Consider the following 19,506-nt stretch of genomic DNA (forward strand, 5'->3'; position numbering starts at 1 on the left):
ATTTCAGGGTGGGGAGAACAGTTAAGCACCGAATGCAGAGAAGGACAATTTAGGGTGCAACAAGCCACATGTCTCTTGGCCTTGATGGACACCATAGTGGGTATGGCCTGGACCTTCCTCAGGATGCTCTTAGGGTGTTCCTTTTAAGCGCCAGCAACTCCTGAGCATCTCCCTTTGGTTTTGCATAGCTGGCTTGCCCCTGGTCTGTGTGGCAGTAAGATCAAGGCAAAGGAGCTATGGGATCTGAAAGAGAGGGTGCCACCCATTGTTCTCTGAATACCAGGAAACCACCCGCTTCCCTTTCCCTCCCACACCCCATCTTCCTCAGTAGCTGACTGTGGAAGGTGCAGATGGCCAGTGCCAGCCAAGCCTGCAGGAGGCGGGGGCTGGGGTATGAGGCTATGTTTTCCACGAAGGGGTCCTGTTTTTGAGTGGTTCAAGTAGTAGGATGCTGTGTGATGTCAGGTGGTGTGAGCTGTGGAGTCACAAAGGTCTGGGGTCAAACCCACTTGCTGGATATGTGATTTGGGACAAGATAGTTGATTTCTGCCTACCTCCTTCCTTTTTTTTTTTTTTTTTTGCGGTACGTGGGCCTCTCACTGCTGTGGCCTCTCCCGTTGCGGAGCACAAGCTCCAGACACGCAGGCTCAGTGGCTCACGGGCCCAGCCGCTCCGCGGCATGTGGGATCTTCTCGGACCAGGGCACGAACCCGCGTCCCCTGCATCGGCAGGCGGACTCTCAACCATTGTGCCACCAGGGAAGCCCCCTACCTCCTTCTTTTGATAGTTACCAGCTGCCTGACCTTGGGCTTAGTGCTCACCCCGGTTTCCTCAACTCTAAAATCGGAATGATAGAACTTGTCTCTCAGTACCAGCTAATGCCCTTTTCCCCTCTCCTGCCTATCCTCTTCCCACCACCCTTCTATTCTGCCCACTGAATATGATATAAACACCAAGAAAGAAAGAAATATATCGTGACATTTCCATGTTTTATTTACTCTTACCTTTTAGAAAATTCTGCCGTCGGTCACCAGCCGGTTAATCAGCTAGCTGTTTAATGAGCTTGGGGTATTTGTGCCAGTGTGCCAGGCATGGTGCAATTAGATGTGATCAAATATAGGCTCATTAAAAGATTAATAGCAATACTTTCAAATGCCGAGGAAAAGATCCTGTTTCCCTGCAGCTGCTGCCTTCTGCGAGTTTGCAGTCTGGTGAAAGAAAGTAATACCCATCCTCAGGGAGAGACGAGCGCCCGCTGATGAGCGTGTGATGGTCGCACACAGCCGGGGGACAGATGCTGAGAGCTCCCTGCAGGCTGGGGTGGCCAGGAGAGGCTTCCTGGAAGAGGCGATACTTGAGCTGTACCTTGTATGGAGGTTGGGTTCAGAGAAGGAATAAAGAGGGAAGAGGGATTTGTAAGGGATAGGGAACCAGGAGGCTGGGAGCCGCAGAGAACTCTCTCAACACCCAGGTCTCTGAGATTTTCCAACGAGAACAAGTTGATTTCAACTTTAGATGGGAGAAGGAGAAAAATCAGAGTTCTTTTGACATGTGGTGTTTTCAGGGGGAAACAGCGATAGTGTTTTTATTATGAGAACTAGCAAACGAGAGGTTGTACCCGCCTGCCTCCGGGTAGGGGAGTGAGGGCAGAGGAGGGAGGTGGAAGGAGGAGTGCAGGAAGCCACAGGTTCACAGGTTTGGCTACTGCAAGAATGCCACGTGCCAGGTCCTGAATCTCATGGTGAGCAGATCAGTCAGTCAGTCATCACTTGCAAAATATAAATGCTTAATTGTATCGGGTTTTACAGCTCAGGGGATTAGGACAATAGATGTATCTGAAATACTGTGTGTCTCTGTGTCCCCCTGCAGCTGTTACAATTCAGATTTGATGTGGAGTATTTAATGCCTAGGTAGCTTGAGGAACTCTGACCAGATCTTCCCTACGCTAAAGGGCAGGAGTTCTGCCCTCCAGCCCAAATGCAAGCCTGGACGCTTCTGTGCTGGTTTAGACAGTGTGGGGTCTGCAGGGCATGGTTCTCCTTCCCCCCATCCACCCGCATTCAGGGCCCTAAACATTGAGAAAATCACGCTCTCGTCCTGTGTTGTTTGGCATGGACCGATCTTTCCAGGGAAGCCACTTGAGGAAACTTAAATTTCAGGCTGCCTAGAGAAAGCTGGGTCTCTTGCCCAGTGAAAGCTACAGCTAGTTTAACTTGAGTTCTGTGAAATCAGTAGTTCTTAGAGAAAGGCATCGGAATTTGAACATGGAGCAGAAAGAAGCCAGCAGATTCTATTGTTATATGGTGGATTTATTTAGCCAGGCTGCAGAAATGAACCTTTTATGAGAATTTATGGAGAAGCTTGAGTCTCATCTTGAAAACATATTTTTCCTCAAAGAACTGGCCCTATTCCTCCCATTATTTGGGGGTATTGTAATTGGGACTGAGCATATATGAACACAGATAGGAATACAGCGTTTATGATTACTTCTGTTACAGGGATTCAGAAGGTGACCGATAATCCTGCCACATGTGAATAAACCAGGGGCCATAAAATCTATGAAAACCCTTAATCGAAGGCTACAGAGGCAGTGGCAATTCTAGAATTCTCTACAGGAAGGGTCAGGGCGGCAGTCCAGTGGGAAATACTGGGGCTTCCCTTGATGCTGGATACACATAGCAAACACACAGTTTACATTTTATGTTTCTGATTACTAATAATAGCAAAGCTTGCTAAAAAATGCATTTACTGACATTTTGGGCAAATGTTAACTGTCCATATGAAAGAATGTAATTATATTGAAATTCAAGTGTCTTAGGTGTGCTAGTGGAGATATTATGAGAGTGGAGATATGAGTGTTCAAAGGTGAGGGTGTTCTGAAGCCTTCCCACTCCACCTCTATGAAAGCTGCTGGGAAATCTGAACAACATTTTCATGGGCATTTCAAATCACTTCCATTTTCCTGGTGCTGAGTCTTTCAAATCCCGCTGGTTCGAGTTTTCTTTAACTAGATGTTTCCATTTTGAGAGCCTGTCATTTTAAATCAAAGCTCCTAAATGTGGATCTTTTTTTCATTTTAGCCCCTAGATCCTAAAGATCTGGTTCCCCAATGTGCAGTATTTACATCCTCATCTACTCTGGTTACATGTATCAGCCTGACATTCCCAGGGTCCCCCTGGACAACTGAAGAGGGGCTGGCGCTTTGGGGTGGAGCTGGGTTTGGGGGGCACAGTGAAAGCTGCCTCTTCTGTCCTTGCCCCTTCACTCCTAGGTGAGTCAGCCCCAAACCACACCTTTGCATACCCTTCCTGAACACATTAGAAGGTGCAAACTCCACGACAGGTTTCTATGCTTAATTCACACCAGCAAGCAATCTTTCTAGTCAAGGGGGCTGATTTAATAGCAAGAATAATTTATTTCCCTCTGGGTAGGTAGAAACAGTTGGACTCTAATTCTTAAGAGCCTTTGTTCAGGAACATTTGGGTTGAAACTACTGTGGTTAACAGATGATGCTGGCAGTAAAGAAAAAAAGAAAAAGAGGGCTTTGTATAATGTTGTCAAATTTGGTAGACCTCTACTTAATAATTATCAAGAAAGCAATCTAACTTTTTTTTTTTCCTTGAAAAAAGAAGTCATTCCTATTCCCCCGTAATTATTTTTGCAACAAGTGGCAACTTCCGGCATTGGACATACTGGGACATTTTATTTTAGAAACCAGGAATTAAATGCTTGCTAACTTATGGCTGATTTCATCCTGTTTATCACATTGTGGAAGCTACCTTGTTTCTCTCTTATACTCTACCTCATGCTAAGCCTCCTCTCTCTTTCCCACCCCAGGTCTGTGTATGTTTAAGCCGTAAGAATAACTTTAAGGATTGGATGAGCAAAACCCATTTTGCTTTACCAGAAAAATGGTGTAAACGTTGCAAGTAAATATTTAATTTCAGGACATCAATTCTAAGTAGTCCAAAGGCACATCCTTTGTAACAGATCTGCAGAGGGTTCCAAGGAGAAATCGCTGTCTGTATCTTAGAATTGTACTTACCACATGTCATAGCGGATTGAAAGCAAACATTAGATTCCCAGAGCATATCACTGCTATTCCCTTCTACGCCCTTCTTTTCCTATCTGTCTGCTTCTGTCCACCAAGTTAAAAAGCATGTCGTTTCACGATGCTAGCTCACTTCCAAGCTTTCTCTGCCTAAACTAGACTTTCCTAGTTTACCACTTTATCTGTTGTGGATAATTCTAGCAACTCATGAGAGTCTGCTCCCCATTCTTTCATACATTTACTTAATCAGCATTTACTGAAAGCTTACTCCTTGCATTTTGCAAACTACCAGCGAGACAAGCATACATCTTGCCCTGAAGAAGCTCAGTGTAGAGGGCAGAGAGGCAAGTAAACAAGTAATTACCACACCCCACCGTACCCACTCCCTGTTTACTCACCTTGATCTGCCCTTCCCCCCAGAACCACAACAGAGGCTGTGCCTGAGCTGCAGCCTTAAGCCCAGCACCCTGACCTTCGCCAGTTCTCTGTGGCAGGAACTCACGAAAACCTGTGATTTTAAACAGGGAGAGACGTAGTTCTGTTTCCGGTGTAAATTGTAAATTACTCAAGATTTGTACTTCGCAGACATCCAGAGGATACTCAACTAGAGTAGGGAGTAATAGCTTAGATGCCCATAGGGGGCAGGCAGTTAGCAACAAAGAATTAGAATGAGGAGGTCCGAGACAGTAGGGGTAGTCGAGACTGTGGCACATTGGAGAGCACGTGTCCCACCCAGAGGGGTAATTGCTTTGAAGGTCCAGTCCCTTTTAGCCATATGGAATGCGGCTCCAGTATGGCCGTATCTGATTTATCAAGGAAAGCTGAAAAGCTCGCTTTTATATGAAATCACCTGTTGGTACCTAATTCTAGATTTTTTTTTTTTTTTCTTAAATGCTGTACTGACCAAACAGAACATATCTGCATGTTGGGTTTCTGGCAACCACTTCATTTCCTTTGCTTTTATAAGAAGCATCTGTGTAGCATACTGCCTAGAGACTTGATTTCCACTTCTGACATTTCTACATGAAAATTGTTTAACCTTGAACAAGTTGTTTGATTTCCACTTTTGGCTTTTCTCCATAAAGGCCATTTAACCTTGAACAAGTCGCTTTTCCTTCTTTGGACCTCAGTCTGTTATCTGTACGAGAAGGGCAGGACCAGCCAGTCTTGAAGTGCCTGAGTCTGAAAATCTATGGTTGTGGCACTGTTTGCATGTACCGGCGTACCTCTTTTTATTACACTTGGCTTTTTTGCACTTTGCAGATACTGCATTTTTTTTTTTTTTTTTACAAATTGAACGTTTGTGACAACCCTGTTCAAGCAACACTATCAGTGCCATTTTTCCAACAGTATTTACTCACTTCATGTCTCTGTGTCACATTTTGGTAATTCTCACAATATTTCAAACTTTTTCATGATTACTATATTTGTTATGGTGATCTGTGATCTTTGATGTTACTATTGTAATTGTTTTGGGGTTTTTTTAGCAATAGAGTAGTTTTTAATTAAGGTGTGTTCATTGATTTTGTTCGACATAATGCTATTGCACACTAATAGACTATAGTGTAAACATAACTTTTATATACACTGGGAACCAAAAACTTCACCTTACTTGCTTTATTGTGATAATTGCTTTATTGTGGTGGCCTGGACCAAACCCACAATATCTCCAAGGTCTGCCTGTGATCACTTTGTTTACATCACTCTGTCCCTCTCTTCTTAGTCCCTTTGGCCAGTGAACAAAGGCTTGTTTTAGGTCAGAGCATTCTTAAAAAGAGGCTTCTGTAAGGCCATGTAGAAAAATTTTAGATACTGATTTGAAAGTTACAAAAGAGGTCTCAGATCTGCTGGTCCGCCCTGTGCTAGGTAAGGAATATGCCCAAGGCCATGTAGATTTTATTGACTTTTCTGAGTTAGGAAGTGCCTTTCTTTTTCTATCTAAGTGGTAGATGATATCGTAGTAGCTAGGAGGACATAATCCACCATTACTATGAACTGTTTCTTCCCTTCTCACCAACAGTCAGGTCGTTAAAGCAATTAAGATCCTTGATCCCGTGAACCACCAGAATCCCAAATCGGGGTGGCCATTGCTCATAGGATTTCAGCAAATCAGCATCTTCGTGATCAATGCTAAGTTAAGATCAGCCTTCTCCTTGAGTTTGGCACTTAGTTGTTATTTACATTAGAAAGCGGTTACTTAATCTGGTAATTTGTTTCAACAAATATTGCATAAGCCACCTGATAGTTTAAACAATTTAAGCTCCAGAGGTAACAGCCCCGTAAAGGGTGTGTGTTAGTGGTGCTCTAGGGAACATAAATTAAGAAGAGCATTTTTCCAGCTGTAGTTGGGTGTGTGGGTTGGTGTTTCAGCAAACTGCACAATCAGCACAAAACCCAGGTCATTAGAGTCTGCTGGCAGGAATCAGAAAATCTGCAAATCACTGGGAGAGCCCAAAGACGCCTGGATGGAAGTGGTCCTTTGAAATCTGACTGTCTGTTTACAGCAATACAGGGGATCATGGCCTCCCAGGCAGGAATGAGCTATCGGTCTTATTCCCATTGCAGAGCTTGAGGCCTTCACCACCACCTTACCTGCAAGCAATACATACACGGGTCCAGCACATCTGATCGTGTCACTTTTCTATTTAGAAGCAACCCAGAGACTCCCAGTCCACTTAGAATAAGCTGCAGATTCCTTGTTGTAGCCGGCAAAGTCTTCATGATCTTGTTTCCACCTAGTTCCCTGACCTAATCACGGTCACTCTCGACTTTGCACACTCAGCTGCAGCCTCGCTGGCCTGTATGCTGGTCCTCAAACACCCCGACTTCCTTCCTACCTACCTAAGGGCCCTTGCACTTGCTGTTTCCACTCCCTAGAAAGCTCTTTGCCCAGATCCCCTCATTGCCGGGCAGATGCGGTGAGACAGCTTGGATGGAGCCAGGAGTAACAGTGCCGTCGTCCTGTGCTGGGATTATTACCATCACGGAGGCTAAGGATTATTACCATCATTCTGAGCGCACAGGGGTCTGCTCAGAACAACAGTATGAGCCATTTGTACAAAAGACCGAAACGGAATCCAGATAACAGGTCCAGCTGCTCCAAATACCTCCCTCCCCGTGCAGTTAACTACCCAACCGAGTAGCTAATGAATCTGGCCCAGCATAAATCCCCAGGCACAAATCCCTGCTTCAGGTCTGTGTCTAGACATCCAGAGCTGAGTGCAATTTGCACTTTGAACATTCAGCCCCTTATCACTTGTGAGAAATCAAGCTTAATGGGGAGGATGGGGAGGTGTGGCTCACATCCCCCTCCCTCTGGCACAGTGACCGTAGAATGCGGGTCCCTTGGGTAATGACCGCATCAGGAGATGGAAAGGTCGTAACAGTGTTTGTTCTGTGGCTCTGGTCGTTCTGAAGCGCTGACTGCGGGGTTTCTCCGTCTCATTGCAGGCTGTGTTTTGTGAAGCTCAAGCTTCTGATGATAGCTATTGAGTACAAGTCCGCCAACCGAGAGAGCCGGTAAGTTTGCCGTGACCCAGCGGCTGGCTGACGTTTATGATGGTAAGAGTGCAGCCCGGGAACGTTCAGTCCACTTCTTTCTTACGCATTACTTATTTGTTTGGAAGCCTAATGCAACACCTCTCTGACTCGAAGGCACATTTCAAGGTGTGTTCAGGTAGACACTGCCGCTTCTATCCCAGACACTGCTGGGCACCCAAAGAGTATTTTTCCGGGGGAAAGGGATGAGGCATCCAGATCTCTAACCCATCATGCCAACTTACACTTTTCACCCTCTAAGTATAAAACCAGGGACAGACCCTGTCCTTAAACCCATTTTTACTGCTGTGATCAAAAAGCAGGTGGACTCTGGCCTCCTTCATAGCAGGCATGGGGCAGAGTCGTGATGGGAGTTTCCAGCTCTCTTGGTAGCCAATTACAAGCAGCCTATTGTGTACCATATGTTTCTCTCCCGGTGCAACTGAAATCCATGTGGCATGAATATCAGCTACATGTAAATTAGCCAGGAGAGCAGGGCTTGGAGGCAGGAGCCCTCTTTATTTATTTTGCGCTTAATTATGTGCAAATCAGACTGATGAGGGACTGGGTCTGGTCGAAATAGATAACACCCCAGTCAATATATGAGTTTGCGCTGAAAGAAGGAAGCGTTGCATCAACAAGGAATTTGGTCGGAGTACTGTATGCATTACAGACATAAGAGAGATGATTGTGGCTCCCCAGTTCTTATCAATAGTTTTGGAAGAGAGCTCACTGAGAAATGCTCAGGCTTGGGTCCTCTGAAAGGACAACCGTGCTTTTTTCCTAGCTATGCTAAAAAGTCTTCCTTTAGGTGCCCAAGGGAAGGGCGCAGATACCCTCCAACATACGCCTTAATAACTGAGCAGAGTGCAGGGCAAGACTAGAAGGTTCCTGCTATCATCATTTAAGGAGTTTTCATTATCCTGGTGAATGACTCAATAAGGCCCCAAACGTGCAGTCCGTGTCTCTATGACCAACAAAACACCAAACAAACGCTGGATTGGAAGCCAGTCATTCCAATGTTATCTGTTACCTCAACCACCAGATCAGATTGCTCACAACGTCAATCTGATCCCATGTTAAACTATTCTGAAACTCCAAATCAACCAAAAGGAAGACACAATGGTAGATTTGGTGGCCACATGGTAGACCATGGTTGTAGCCGTTAACAGCTATTTACACAGATACACATTTTCCTTCTCTGTGGTGGCAAAGTGAAAAATAGTATTTGCAAAAAACCCAAGAGTCCTTGGCTCTTTGCCGTTCAACAGATAAGGTGGATGTTTCTGGGATTGTGGCTTGCCCATGTTGTTGCCAATACACACCTGTACCTGTGTAGGGGAAATGTGTATCCTGGGTTTCTGCAAATGATATTCTTCATGTTGCCAAGTCAGTAAATCTTTGTGTAATTCAGTGTTCTCTTTTTATCACTTCTGTGCATCTCTTAAAAAAAAAAAAAAAAAGTCACGATGCAAGTGATTCTGAATAGCGCTTCTCCACCATGCTGGAATGATTTCATGGCAGGGGACTGCACCCTGAACCTTGACCAGCCGTCTTCCACCTGCCACCTTTTGGTCACGAGGAGGGAGAGAGAAAGGCTGTTCATGGTTCGGTGTGAATCCACTGTCACCATTCTAAGAAAAATAACTCAGAGCTTTCTCTGAAGACACAATCTTTTCTTTGATGGACGTTCCCATTAATTCGCCAATCTGAGATGTTTTCAACGAAGCCGGATTTATACATACAGATAGTTTTTTCAAATTTCCTTTTTCAGAAAAGGGAGGAAAGAACTTGTTTGGCTTGGTTTTGGCTTTCTGTGTGCAGCTGCCAGCTTTAATCCTCAAACGTGGCTTGGTCTCAGTGTGGAAGCACATTGGTTCTTTTGGAGAAAGGTGTGCTGGAGGGAATGTGGATCGGGCCTCCGAGAAAACACAGGACTCACACACAATATCCGTGTTAAAAAGAACTGAGTTTCTGACCTTCCTGAGATAATAGTTTTGATTTTGTTTTTCATTTAAAAATGTCCCATTTCCCTTCCTCTCCCATTTCCTAAGCGATCGGGTGTGAAAATTCGGAGAACCCTGCTTCTCTTTTCCACGCCCACCCCGTGCCTCCGACCTGTGTGAACTGCCTCCTCTGTTGCTGTTATCCCATGATACTGTTTCCATGCTTTGTTGAAAAACCTTGTTTTCACACACATCCTTCAGATAATTTGAAACAAAGGTTTTATTCCTTCTATCCTTCTGGTGTCAGTCAATTTATTATCCAATTGTTTGATTTTCAATTCTTTTCTTGTCGTTTTGCAGAAGCCGAAAGCGGTATGCTCTCTTCGTTAACTTTCCTCCCAACTTCCACCCTCCGTCTTCACGTCTAACCACAGGACTAACCCTTTGCCAAGAATTCAGGAAGACAGAGATTATACATATATGTGTATATGTATATATAATCTCATTCCCTTGTCTAGTAGATACATATATATGTATATATATGTATTTTTATATACAAACCTCTCTCCAGCCAGAGTCCATAAAAATTGAAAGTAGCATATTGCTTTTCTTGTTTGATTTGTTGATCCTTTTGGATGGCGCACTAACTTCTTTGCAGGAAACCTACACAAAAACAGAGGCCCAGTCCTGTTTTCAGTCACGGCACCACCGATGGGAACAAATGCTATTAGAGTTGACAAAGGAGGACGCTTCTCTCCAGCCCTTGGTGTCTGTTTCTGTCCTGTCCTGATGTGTCTTGGTACCATTTGTCTGCATACCACATCCACGTTCCCAGTGACCTCCTCTGCCCTGTGTCGGGTTTCCAGTGTGTAGAGCCGAATTTGTGTCCTTTTATCCACAAAACAGAGACCAAGCCCTTACACTTAACTCTTTTTCCTTATGCTAACTTTGATGATAACATTTGGCGTACTTTCTCGCTGGGCCAGTACTCAGTACAGACTTAGAACACTGCTACTGCATCTCCAGATCATCACATTTGATTTACCGAATGAGTACTGTTTATTGAGATGAACTCACCATGGCTTTCTTTCTTCCCAGTGTGTTTGGGCATATTTCTTAATATGAAGTATCTCAACTTTCACCATGTGACCTCACCCTGTTTTGCTGCTGTTTTATGTTGCATGAAGCATGACCAAATCCTCATCGATAGATTTTTTTTCAACTTTTTGGGTTAATATTTCCAATGTCGTTTTCTCGAAGACAGTACTGTCGAAAACATACTATTGAGATTCCTACTCGTTCATCCTCTCTAGAGTTGTTTTGCTCTGTGATTGTAATCACTGTCATGTGTTTGTGTTTGTAATTGTGTGTGTGTGTGTGTGTGTGTGTGTGTGTGTGTATTTGTCTGGAACTCTTTACGAAGTCAGATTCTCCTGTGATTTTCTCGAGTAGAGGTGGCTTCCTGTCAGTTTGGTATTATTGATATGATCCAACTGCGAGAAGTTACTGCAACACTTTGCATCTTCAAAGGTCCACAGTGGTTGCACCTCTGCTGTTGGCTTTTGGTCTTTGAGTGCTTTTATCTTGTGGTGAAGGCATGTGATGTAGGCATGACTTGTCCTGAAGCGTATCAGAAAGTGACATGGCTTGCTCCCAGAACCAAATATCCAGCATGGTCCTTCCCAAATGAACTCTCTTCCCCATCCCATGTGGCTACTCTTTTCCTTATGTGCAAAATAGATTTAAAAATGCCATTTCTAAAATGATTGAGATGGATTCAGGCTAAACAAGTCCTTGCCCCTGTCATTGGCAGACCACAGTGGCAGTCATTTGAGTGTGACCAACTGGGAGCAATCTTTATTATGCTGTCTCTGTGTCAGTCAATTGGGCTCAAATATATTGAAGCATAGACTACACACTGTGCTCTTACATATCTTCTGTAAGAAAAGTGCATGTGTCTAGTTGTGTGGGACTCCAGCAGAATATATTTTAAAGCATAGAAGTAATGAAATGAAAAGTGTCAGAAAGGTAATAAGATTTGAGCTTTGGGCTTTCTGTAGGCTGTGCCCTAGCGCAGCCCATAAACTGCAGGGCCCAATTGGGTCAAACAGAGTCCCACGCAATAGCAATCATCGGTGACCTTGTGTGGTCAGAAAGGCCACTTCCCAGTGGCATGATTCATCTGGGCACAGCATGAGCTGAAGTTCTAGATGGTTCTTATCTTCTTGTTCTAGTTAATGAAGTCCCATTAGCTTGCTAGACACAGATATAATTACCATGTTATCAAGTACAAATTATCTTCTCATGTGAGTGATATTTTTGTAATTGCTCAGGGAATGGTACGCTACACCTATCAAAATTGGGGGGTGGGGAGGAGAGAAATATGCATCTGTCATATTTATCCATAATGGATAAAAGTTCCCTTTAAAAAAATATCTGTTTCCGTTGAATTACTGATTCTTGGTTGTCTCCAGAAACAGCAAACAAGTAAAGTTTATGATGATTGAAGAAGGGATAACTAGCTGTTTCCCAGTTGTTATGCATAAGTGGTGGAGAAAGGGAATAAATCATTTTGCCCCATCAAGCCCCAAATCTCCAACCTGAGCAACGTTCGGCAAGAGAGACACCATGAAATGAGTTGCAGCTTGTGAGCTGGAGCTCCCTTCCCAGAGGAACCCGACAGGATGTTTCCCTGTTAGACTGAGCCCTGCTAGCAGTTTCATGTGAATGTATTTCATGTTTAGGAACTGATATTTCAGTTTCTAAGTGAGTGGTGTTTTCAATATTGAAATCAATTGTTCCAACTCCCCAAGTGACATGCCGTGTATATCTCTGTATATTTACGTATTTATACTTAATGCACCTGGGAGATTCTTAGCTCATTTGCCAACCCCCTAGAAGAGGTGTGGTCACTCCTTTGATAGGCCCGACTGGTAAGAGCTGCAGCTGGCTCTTTGAAAGAACAGCTGTGACTACGTTTCTCTTTATTAGAGCGGGAAAGAAGACACTTTTGGAACTGAGACCACTGCTTGTGGTTTTCATTTGTTCAACAGATAGTTGAAATGTGCCTATTGCATTCAGGGCTCTAAACTGGCTACTATGAGAAACTTGTTTACAAAAGTAAATAAAATAGGATTATGTTTTTCACTTTTTTACTTAACTATGGGTTCCCTACAGAAAATACATCTTTGTTTCATAGAGTGGATAAGGGGCCAAAGAATAAGTCTAGATACATAACTAGTTTGAGAGCAAAGGATAAAAGGAGAGAGAGAGAGAGCAAGAATCCTTGGGGAAGGGACCACACCAGCCCTTTGCCTCCAGCTGTTACTGAATGTTGTCAGTTGAAATTAACAAGGTCATAAAAGAAAGAGGATAATTTATAGTTCCTCGAACTGAGAGAAAGTCCACCCCTGCCAAGAAGATGTCCCCATTGGAATTCTGCTAATTGATATATGGACTTTTTTCTTAGAGATTATCTTGATTCTTCACATGACACATCTTGAAGTTTATCTCTGATAAGCTAGTGAATTAGACAAAATTGGAGCAAAAGCCTGATTTAAAGTGAGGCACAAGGAGGGAGACTTTTGGCAGCCGTAGGAGCCAAACAAACTTAACATTGGATAGTCTTTTGAGATCAAAGATCTTTGGCAAGATTTACATATTCCCATTAGAAGGTCAATAACATATTCTAAGGGTAGCAGGCATTTGGCAGGAAAAAAAGTTACTTCTGTCTAGGATCCTTATCTTTTTATATTTTGAAAGAGAGGAGGACTTACTCTATTTAAACTTTCTAGATTTGGAATGTGGATAGAAGACTCAATGTCTAAAATAGCAAAAAGAGTAACATATTTCCTCAGAGAGACTTTGAAACTTAGTACCCTTCCACAGGAAGTATTATATGCAAAGGTCCCCTGAAATCAGGGGCACCTGCTTCTTTACCAAACCCTTAAATCTGTGAGTGGGATCCAGCACAATGAGCTTCCTTATGCATCTAGATGTCTTTCCTTCATTGTTCTCGAGAGCTGACCTCAGTCTTTCAGTTCCTGCCCAGAAGGCTGCCTTAGGCTGATCGGTATACTGCAAATGATTCAGCCTCACATCATCACATAGAGATGACGTAAAGCCTCTCCCCCATGTCCAGAAGAGAACTAGAGGGCATCCTGAAACCCCACGGTCACTGATGTCTTTGGAGGTGCTTTCGGTACCTTAACAATCAGCCATGAGGTTTAAAGAACAGAGAGATACTCCACTGTGCAACCAGTAGGCAGTCCAGATGAGCCCATCTCCAGATGTGTCGTGGAGATAAAATGTTTCAGATACCGCGGTCCATACAGAGGTCTTTCGATGCCACTGGGATGCCTCCTAGGTAGTTTATTAGCACCAAAGACAACATGAGAGCTGTGATGCTGTGAGAGATCATCTGTCTCTTGTTTAGTTGTTGTAATTACCTGGCTTACTAGTAATAGTGACCACGTGTTAAGAGCCTACTACGTGGCCCTCACTCTGCACATAGCATGTACTTTACTGCTCTTAGTGACACTTGAAGCTAGTGATTACTCACCCCATTCTACAGACGAGGAGAGTGAGGTTTATCGGCAGGTACATGCCCAAGGCCAGGACCTGAGCTCGGCTGCCCGACACAGGCACCTGCTCCCTTAACGGCAGCAGAACTGAGATTTGAACACAAATCCGCTCTACATCAGTGCCCAGAATCTTTCCCCTCCACCACACTAACGTGACTAAAGCAAGGCTTGAAGACTGTAATAAATTATCGCAACCTGCCATCTCCGGAATGACAGTCCCGAATTCTCACTGTGTGCCAGTTCTTATTCACTGTTGCTAAAGAACAAAGGAAGTGAAAAGAAACTTTCCATTGATGGGAACCATGACACAATGGGCTTGATCACTGGAGTGCAATTAATGAAGCGTATGATGTAAAAAAGGGAAACAGGGTTCTGTGCGAGGCTTGTTTTGCGCATATATGTCACCGAGACATTCATGAGTGTCAAATTTCCTCTTTTGAATTGCATTGTTAAAATCATGATAGGATTCTTTTTCACTCAGAAGCTTTTTTTACACCCTTATATGAATACACATCAAAATGTAGGCTTATCCAACTTTAAGGTATTAGTTCCTTTAAACTCCAGAAGAACACAGAACTTTTCATGTATGTCCCTGTATATTATTCTGGAGTGTATAGTTCTTCACCCTGTAATTTTTTATCTCATTATAGACAGGGTATTTTGATAAGTAGTCCTGTGTTCCATTCCATGGGGCCAGCTAAAGTGATAATTGGGGCATTTGGGGGGCATTTTTTTGCAATAATAAATAATAAAAATAATCACTAATATGCATTGAGCTTTCTGTGCATCATCTCCCTTAATCCTCTGAAAAAAGACTGTGCTTATCTTCATCTCCATCTCATAGGTGAGGTAATCGAGTTCTAGGAAGATTCAGTACCTTGCCCAAAGTCAGACAGCTACTGAATGGCAGGGCTGGCATTTGGACTTAATTTCTGATTGCAGAACCAGGGCACAGAAGAACTGCCATGCAGGCAAGGGGGTAGGAAAGTGCAAAATCCAGCATCCTGCCTTTCTACAACATTCCACTTACTTGGATTTGAAATCCATCTAAACTGTGAAAAAACTCTGACCCTTTTCCTCCCATGATCCTGAAAAGTCAGAGGGCTCTTAAACCAAGGTGAAGAGGTGTTGCAGGGGTGATTTGGAGGTGCCCGTATGGACCTTCTGCCCATCGCAAGCTGTGCTGTTAGCATGGCCTGCTGCTTCCTGACTGGCGGGGAATCTCACCGTTGTCTGTGGTTCTAGGGCAGAATACTCAAATCTTCATGGACTCTTGCTATTATTTAGTGTTAATCACAACGATGTCACAGGATTGGTTTCCCCCTGTCAGGTCTTGTTATGGGTAATGATGGAACTTCTTGTGACCACAGACATTTTGCAGTAATGATCTGCTGTGAGTTCTCCGAGCAGAACAAAGGTTCCTCTGCGTCCTTCCTGTCTTGCTACAGACACATCACTCTGTTGGCCACGGCACTTTTTGGTAATGGTTTTACCAGCAGTAAAAGATTACACGTTAAATACCATTCTCTGTTTTGATTGTTTTAGACAGTTGAGGACTTCCTTTAGCCTGATTCCAAACATCTATTACCTTAAACACCAGCTTTTCAGATCAAAGAGTACCTCTGTCGTATCTGGTGCTGCATTTATTTACAATGCCTCAATTCCGTGTCCATTAAGCCCAAAGCCTCATCTCAGTCTCTGTGTAAGATAGCCCTGTATTCTGCTTTTGATCTGAAGACAATTAAACTTGCTTGTTTCATCCATTTATTAGATTAGGATACATTTATCTCTTCTGTCAGTCCAAACACAGCTTGGTCAGCTAATCTATTTATACCACTTTGAAATAGGACAGGGTATATTTAGGTTCATACTTCCCCACAGGGGAAGTTTTTTTAGGGATAATTTGCATTCGTTTTCTAATTACAGTTGGCCCCAGTGAGGATATACTAGACACATACCTTAATCAAACACTCCCATACATCTTTGTAAACAGCAGACTGGAATCATTAAGTATTTCCAACTGCTGGCATTTTTCTTTCTCATTGCTAGGGTAGGTCCAATTCTTTCTACCTAGGCTGCGCATGGAATCCACTTCCATGTCCTTGTCAGTGTCATGCAGATGTTCTGCTGGCTTCTGCATTGGTTACAGGTGTCCCGTACCATTCCCTGCAGTAGTATGTGTTGTGCATATTTGTATGTTTCTGTATGCATATAGGGGTCCCATTAATGCTCTGTCATCTAATGGAAAATTAGTGTAGCCGTAGCTCTATTAGACCAATAACACTCAACATTGACTGTCAACAGCAGTTTCCAAAAGGATATATTATTAGGAACTTTGCTTCAAATCAGAAGCGCATGGCAATCCCATTGTACAAACCTGACCCTAAAACATGGATTTGCTTTGATATCTGCAACTGGGAGTATGCCAACCTGGGAACTGGGCAGCAGACCTTTATGATGGCGTTATCCAATTAAATGTGTGGGACAGTGGATGTCAGGCTGTAGACAAAATCTTTGGGGAAAGCATTAGACTAGTGGGCCCCCTATAAAGTTAACAGTACGGTGTAGCCTTCAAGGTTTTCTTCTTCAGAACACGACCTCACAGCTATGTCTTCTTTGTTTGTTTTTGTTCACTGAGCAGTATATTAATTAATCCTGGAAACCACCTTAAGATCCAAGAAGGTACTTTAGGATTTTTCATCGCAAGCGATGCCAAAGAAGTTAAAAGGTAAGAGTTTATTTTCACTTGCCTTCCTTTTTGGCTCAGACCTATGTATCTCCATCCACTGAGATATGCTTTCAGTGTGTACCGGGCCCTAACCCCAAAGCTTCTTAACATGTCTATGGGCATCAGATGGTGCTGAATCTTAGGAAGAAGAGACTGTGCTTTCAAAAGCTTCCATGGATTCCTCTTCACACAGTCAGTTCCACACCTTTGAATTAGAATAATAACATTTTAGACCTAGGAGGCCCTAGATACCTGCTCTTCCATTTTCAATGGGAGGAAAGTGAGTCCCAGGGAGCCTAAGTGATCAACCTGGTTCTTGATGACCCAGAACAACACAACATAGGATAACCGGCCCCTTGTCTAGTGCTTTTTACTTAATAGTATCCAGGCAGATTTACTCGAGAATTAACCGTTTTCTACTTTAAGTGCCACATGGAATCTCAAAAGGTTTGGATTAATTTCAGATGAAATACTAAACCGGCTGTATTTTTATTGGTGGCCTTCTAGGTAAGTGGCTGAAGTTGTCAGGTTCACTTCTTAAGCCTCTGTAGGTACAGCCCAGGATTTCACTGGCCTCAGTGTTTCATGACACTCTTATTAGTATCCTCAAACTGGCCTCAGTGTTTCATGACACTCTTATTAGTATCCTCAAACTTGTTTAAAGCAGCCCAGGAAGTCATAGGGTTTTTTGATTCTAGCCTGCGAACTAGGAAAAACTTACTAGTAGAAAATGTGACTCAGATGGTCAGACAGGTCACTCAGCTCAACAACGTTACATAAAATCTTTTAAATAAATGATGAATTGTCAAGATCTATCATTTTTGTATAAGCCTATTGTCTTCATTCCGTGAGCTCCTCCTCAAAGCCAGGCCTGTGCTAGGTGATCTGTGTTCTTTAATGCTACTCCTCAGAATAACCTGGTGAGGTAGGTCTTCTAAAGCTCTTCAGGCTTTGGTTTCCTCATCTGTGAAATTGAGGCAAATGATTTGTTCAAGGCCATGCAGCATGTAAGCAAGTGGCAGAGCCCAATTAGAGCTGGTCTTTCTTTTTCTAAAACCCACGTTTTCGACCACACTTAATAATACTAGCAAATTCTTACGCAGAGTTCAATGTGCGCCTGCACTGTTCTACGAACCAGGTACCAGGTGTTGATGAACTCATTTAATCCTCTCGACAACCTCAGACAGGTACCATTACTAGTCCCGTTTACATGCGAGGAAACTGAGGCACAGGTTGGTTAACTAACCCGCCCAAAGCTACACTACTAGTGTAAAGTCAGGATTTAAAACCAGGAAGTCCCGTTCCAGAGCTTATGTTCTTAATTATTTATTTGCCAAGAGGTGAGCCTGCCACGCTGAGTACAGACCTGTGAGATTTGATAACTGACACTTATTTTCTTCTTCACCCACTCTTACAAACTAGCCATACTAGTTATAGAAGCTTTTAGGACAAAATGGGGTGCAGAAGCAAAAAAAAAATCCTTGAGATGGAGGAATCTAATGATTTAAATTTACTTCTGGAAATTGGGAAAGGATTGCCGTTATTCAGGTGTGGAAGAGGAAAACCTCCTCGTCTAGTTCCTGGATCCTCACCTTTTCCAGGAGTACCCCTGAAACTGGGGTCACCTGAGAGAGGAAAGTGAGGGTAAATGAGACTGAAGCCCCTCCAGGTCTTCTGGGAGAGAAGGTTGTGCCCCCGTCCAAACCGCGAGGCACAAAAGCTGGAAACAGCATCTCAGCACCACGTATGGGGGCTGGGAGCACAGCGGCACCATCGATCACATGTACCTCCCAGATAGCAAATATAATATGAAGCTCCCATTTGTGTAATTCTATTTCCTGTTGCATCTCTCACTAATGAATGTCACAAATACCAGGCAGTCCAAAAAACAAATTACCTCCTATATTAGGGAGTGCAGTATGTCTCATTTCAGTGCTTTATGGTATTCACAAATACATGCTGACACAATCAGCCTCAACACCAGCCTGTAATTTTCCATGGTGTGTGATGTGTCAAGAGCAAATGCTGTCAGTTAGGGGATTTCGAATAGATGAAGACTGCAGGAAACCACAGAAAGGACATCGGAGGTTTGAAGGAAACTAAACAAGTTTTGTAAAAATGGAAAAATAGATTATGATGATCTAGTATTGAGTTTTCACCCTCTGCTGCAAAAAGGCAACGGAAAAAGTTAATGGATTGTAGCTCAGAGAAACTTTCAGATGCAGTGTTTTAGGAAAAGAGGAGTGAAAGCCTCCAAGCGTTCTCATACTCCCTTCATTTATCAAATGTGTGTAGGTCACTCACTTCTGAGACCACTGTGTATTAGGTGCCAGGGAAGCAGTGGTGAACAGTGGGGAGAAGATGCTGCTCTCATGGGCTCACGTTCTGTGGGGGAGAGAACTGCAGTTTTGTTTATTCGTGGTGCAAAGAATTAATGCAGCTGCCACTGGTTTAGATTTGGAGGTAAGTGACGGCTGCTCTGAGGGAGAAAGATTTGAGCAGAGATGGAGGTGATGGGCAAAGAATCCATCACACAGGGATCAGAAGGGAAGAGGAGACACGGTGGGAACAATTTTGTCATGTTCAGGGAACCTAGGGGAAGAAAGTGGGCTAGATGAGGTTAGAGGGAAAGGCAGGAGCTCGTTTCCATAGGACTTCTTA

At 43.5% G+C, this 19,506-nt stretch overlaps 1 protein-coding gene across 12 annotated transcripts in view; it reads left to right on the forward strand.

The window, feature by feature from the left end:
- KCNMA1 (potassium calcium-activated channel subfamily M alpha 1) overlaps positions 1 to 19,506 on the forward strand; it is a gene marked incomplete at both ends in the record, with an annotated part of 740,839 nt that overhangs the window by 581,959 nt on the left and 139,374 nt on the right. For 11 of the 12 annotated variants that reach the window (XM_079900389.1, XM_079900388.1, XM_079900387.1 and 8 more), the window contains 2 exons: positions 7,502 to 7,570; positions 16,759 to 16,845. In XM_079900389.1, coding sequence (XP_079756515.1) covers positions 7,502 to 7,570; positions 16,759 to 16,845 — 156 coding nt within the window. Of the gene's footprint in view, positions 1 to 7,501; positions 7,571 to 9,894; positions 10,912 to 16,758; positions 16,846 to 19,506 lie in introns of those variants that run through there. The other variant, XM_079900397.1, reaches the window with a different exon arrangement.

This window comes from Stenella coeruleoalba (assembly GCF_951394435.1).
Source record: "Stenella coeruleoalba genome assembly, chromosome: 16".
Taxonomy (NCBI): Eukaryota; Metazoa; Chordata; class Mammalia; order Artiodactyla; family Delphinidae; genus Stenella; species Stenella coeruleoalba.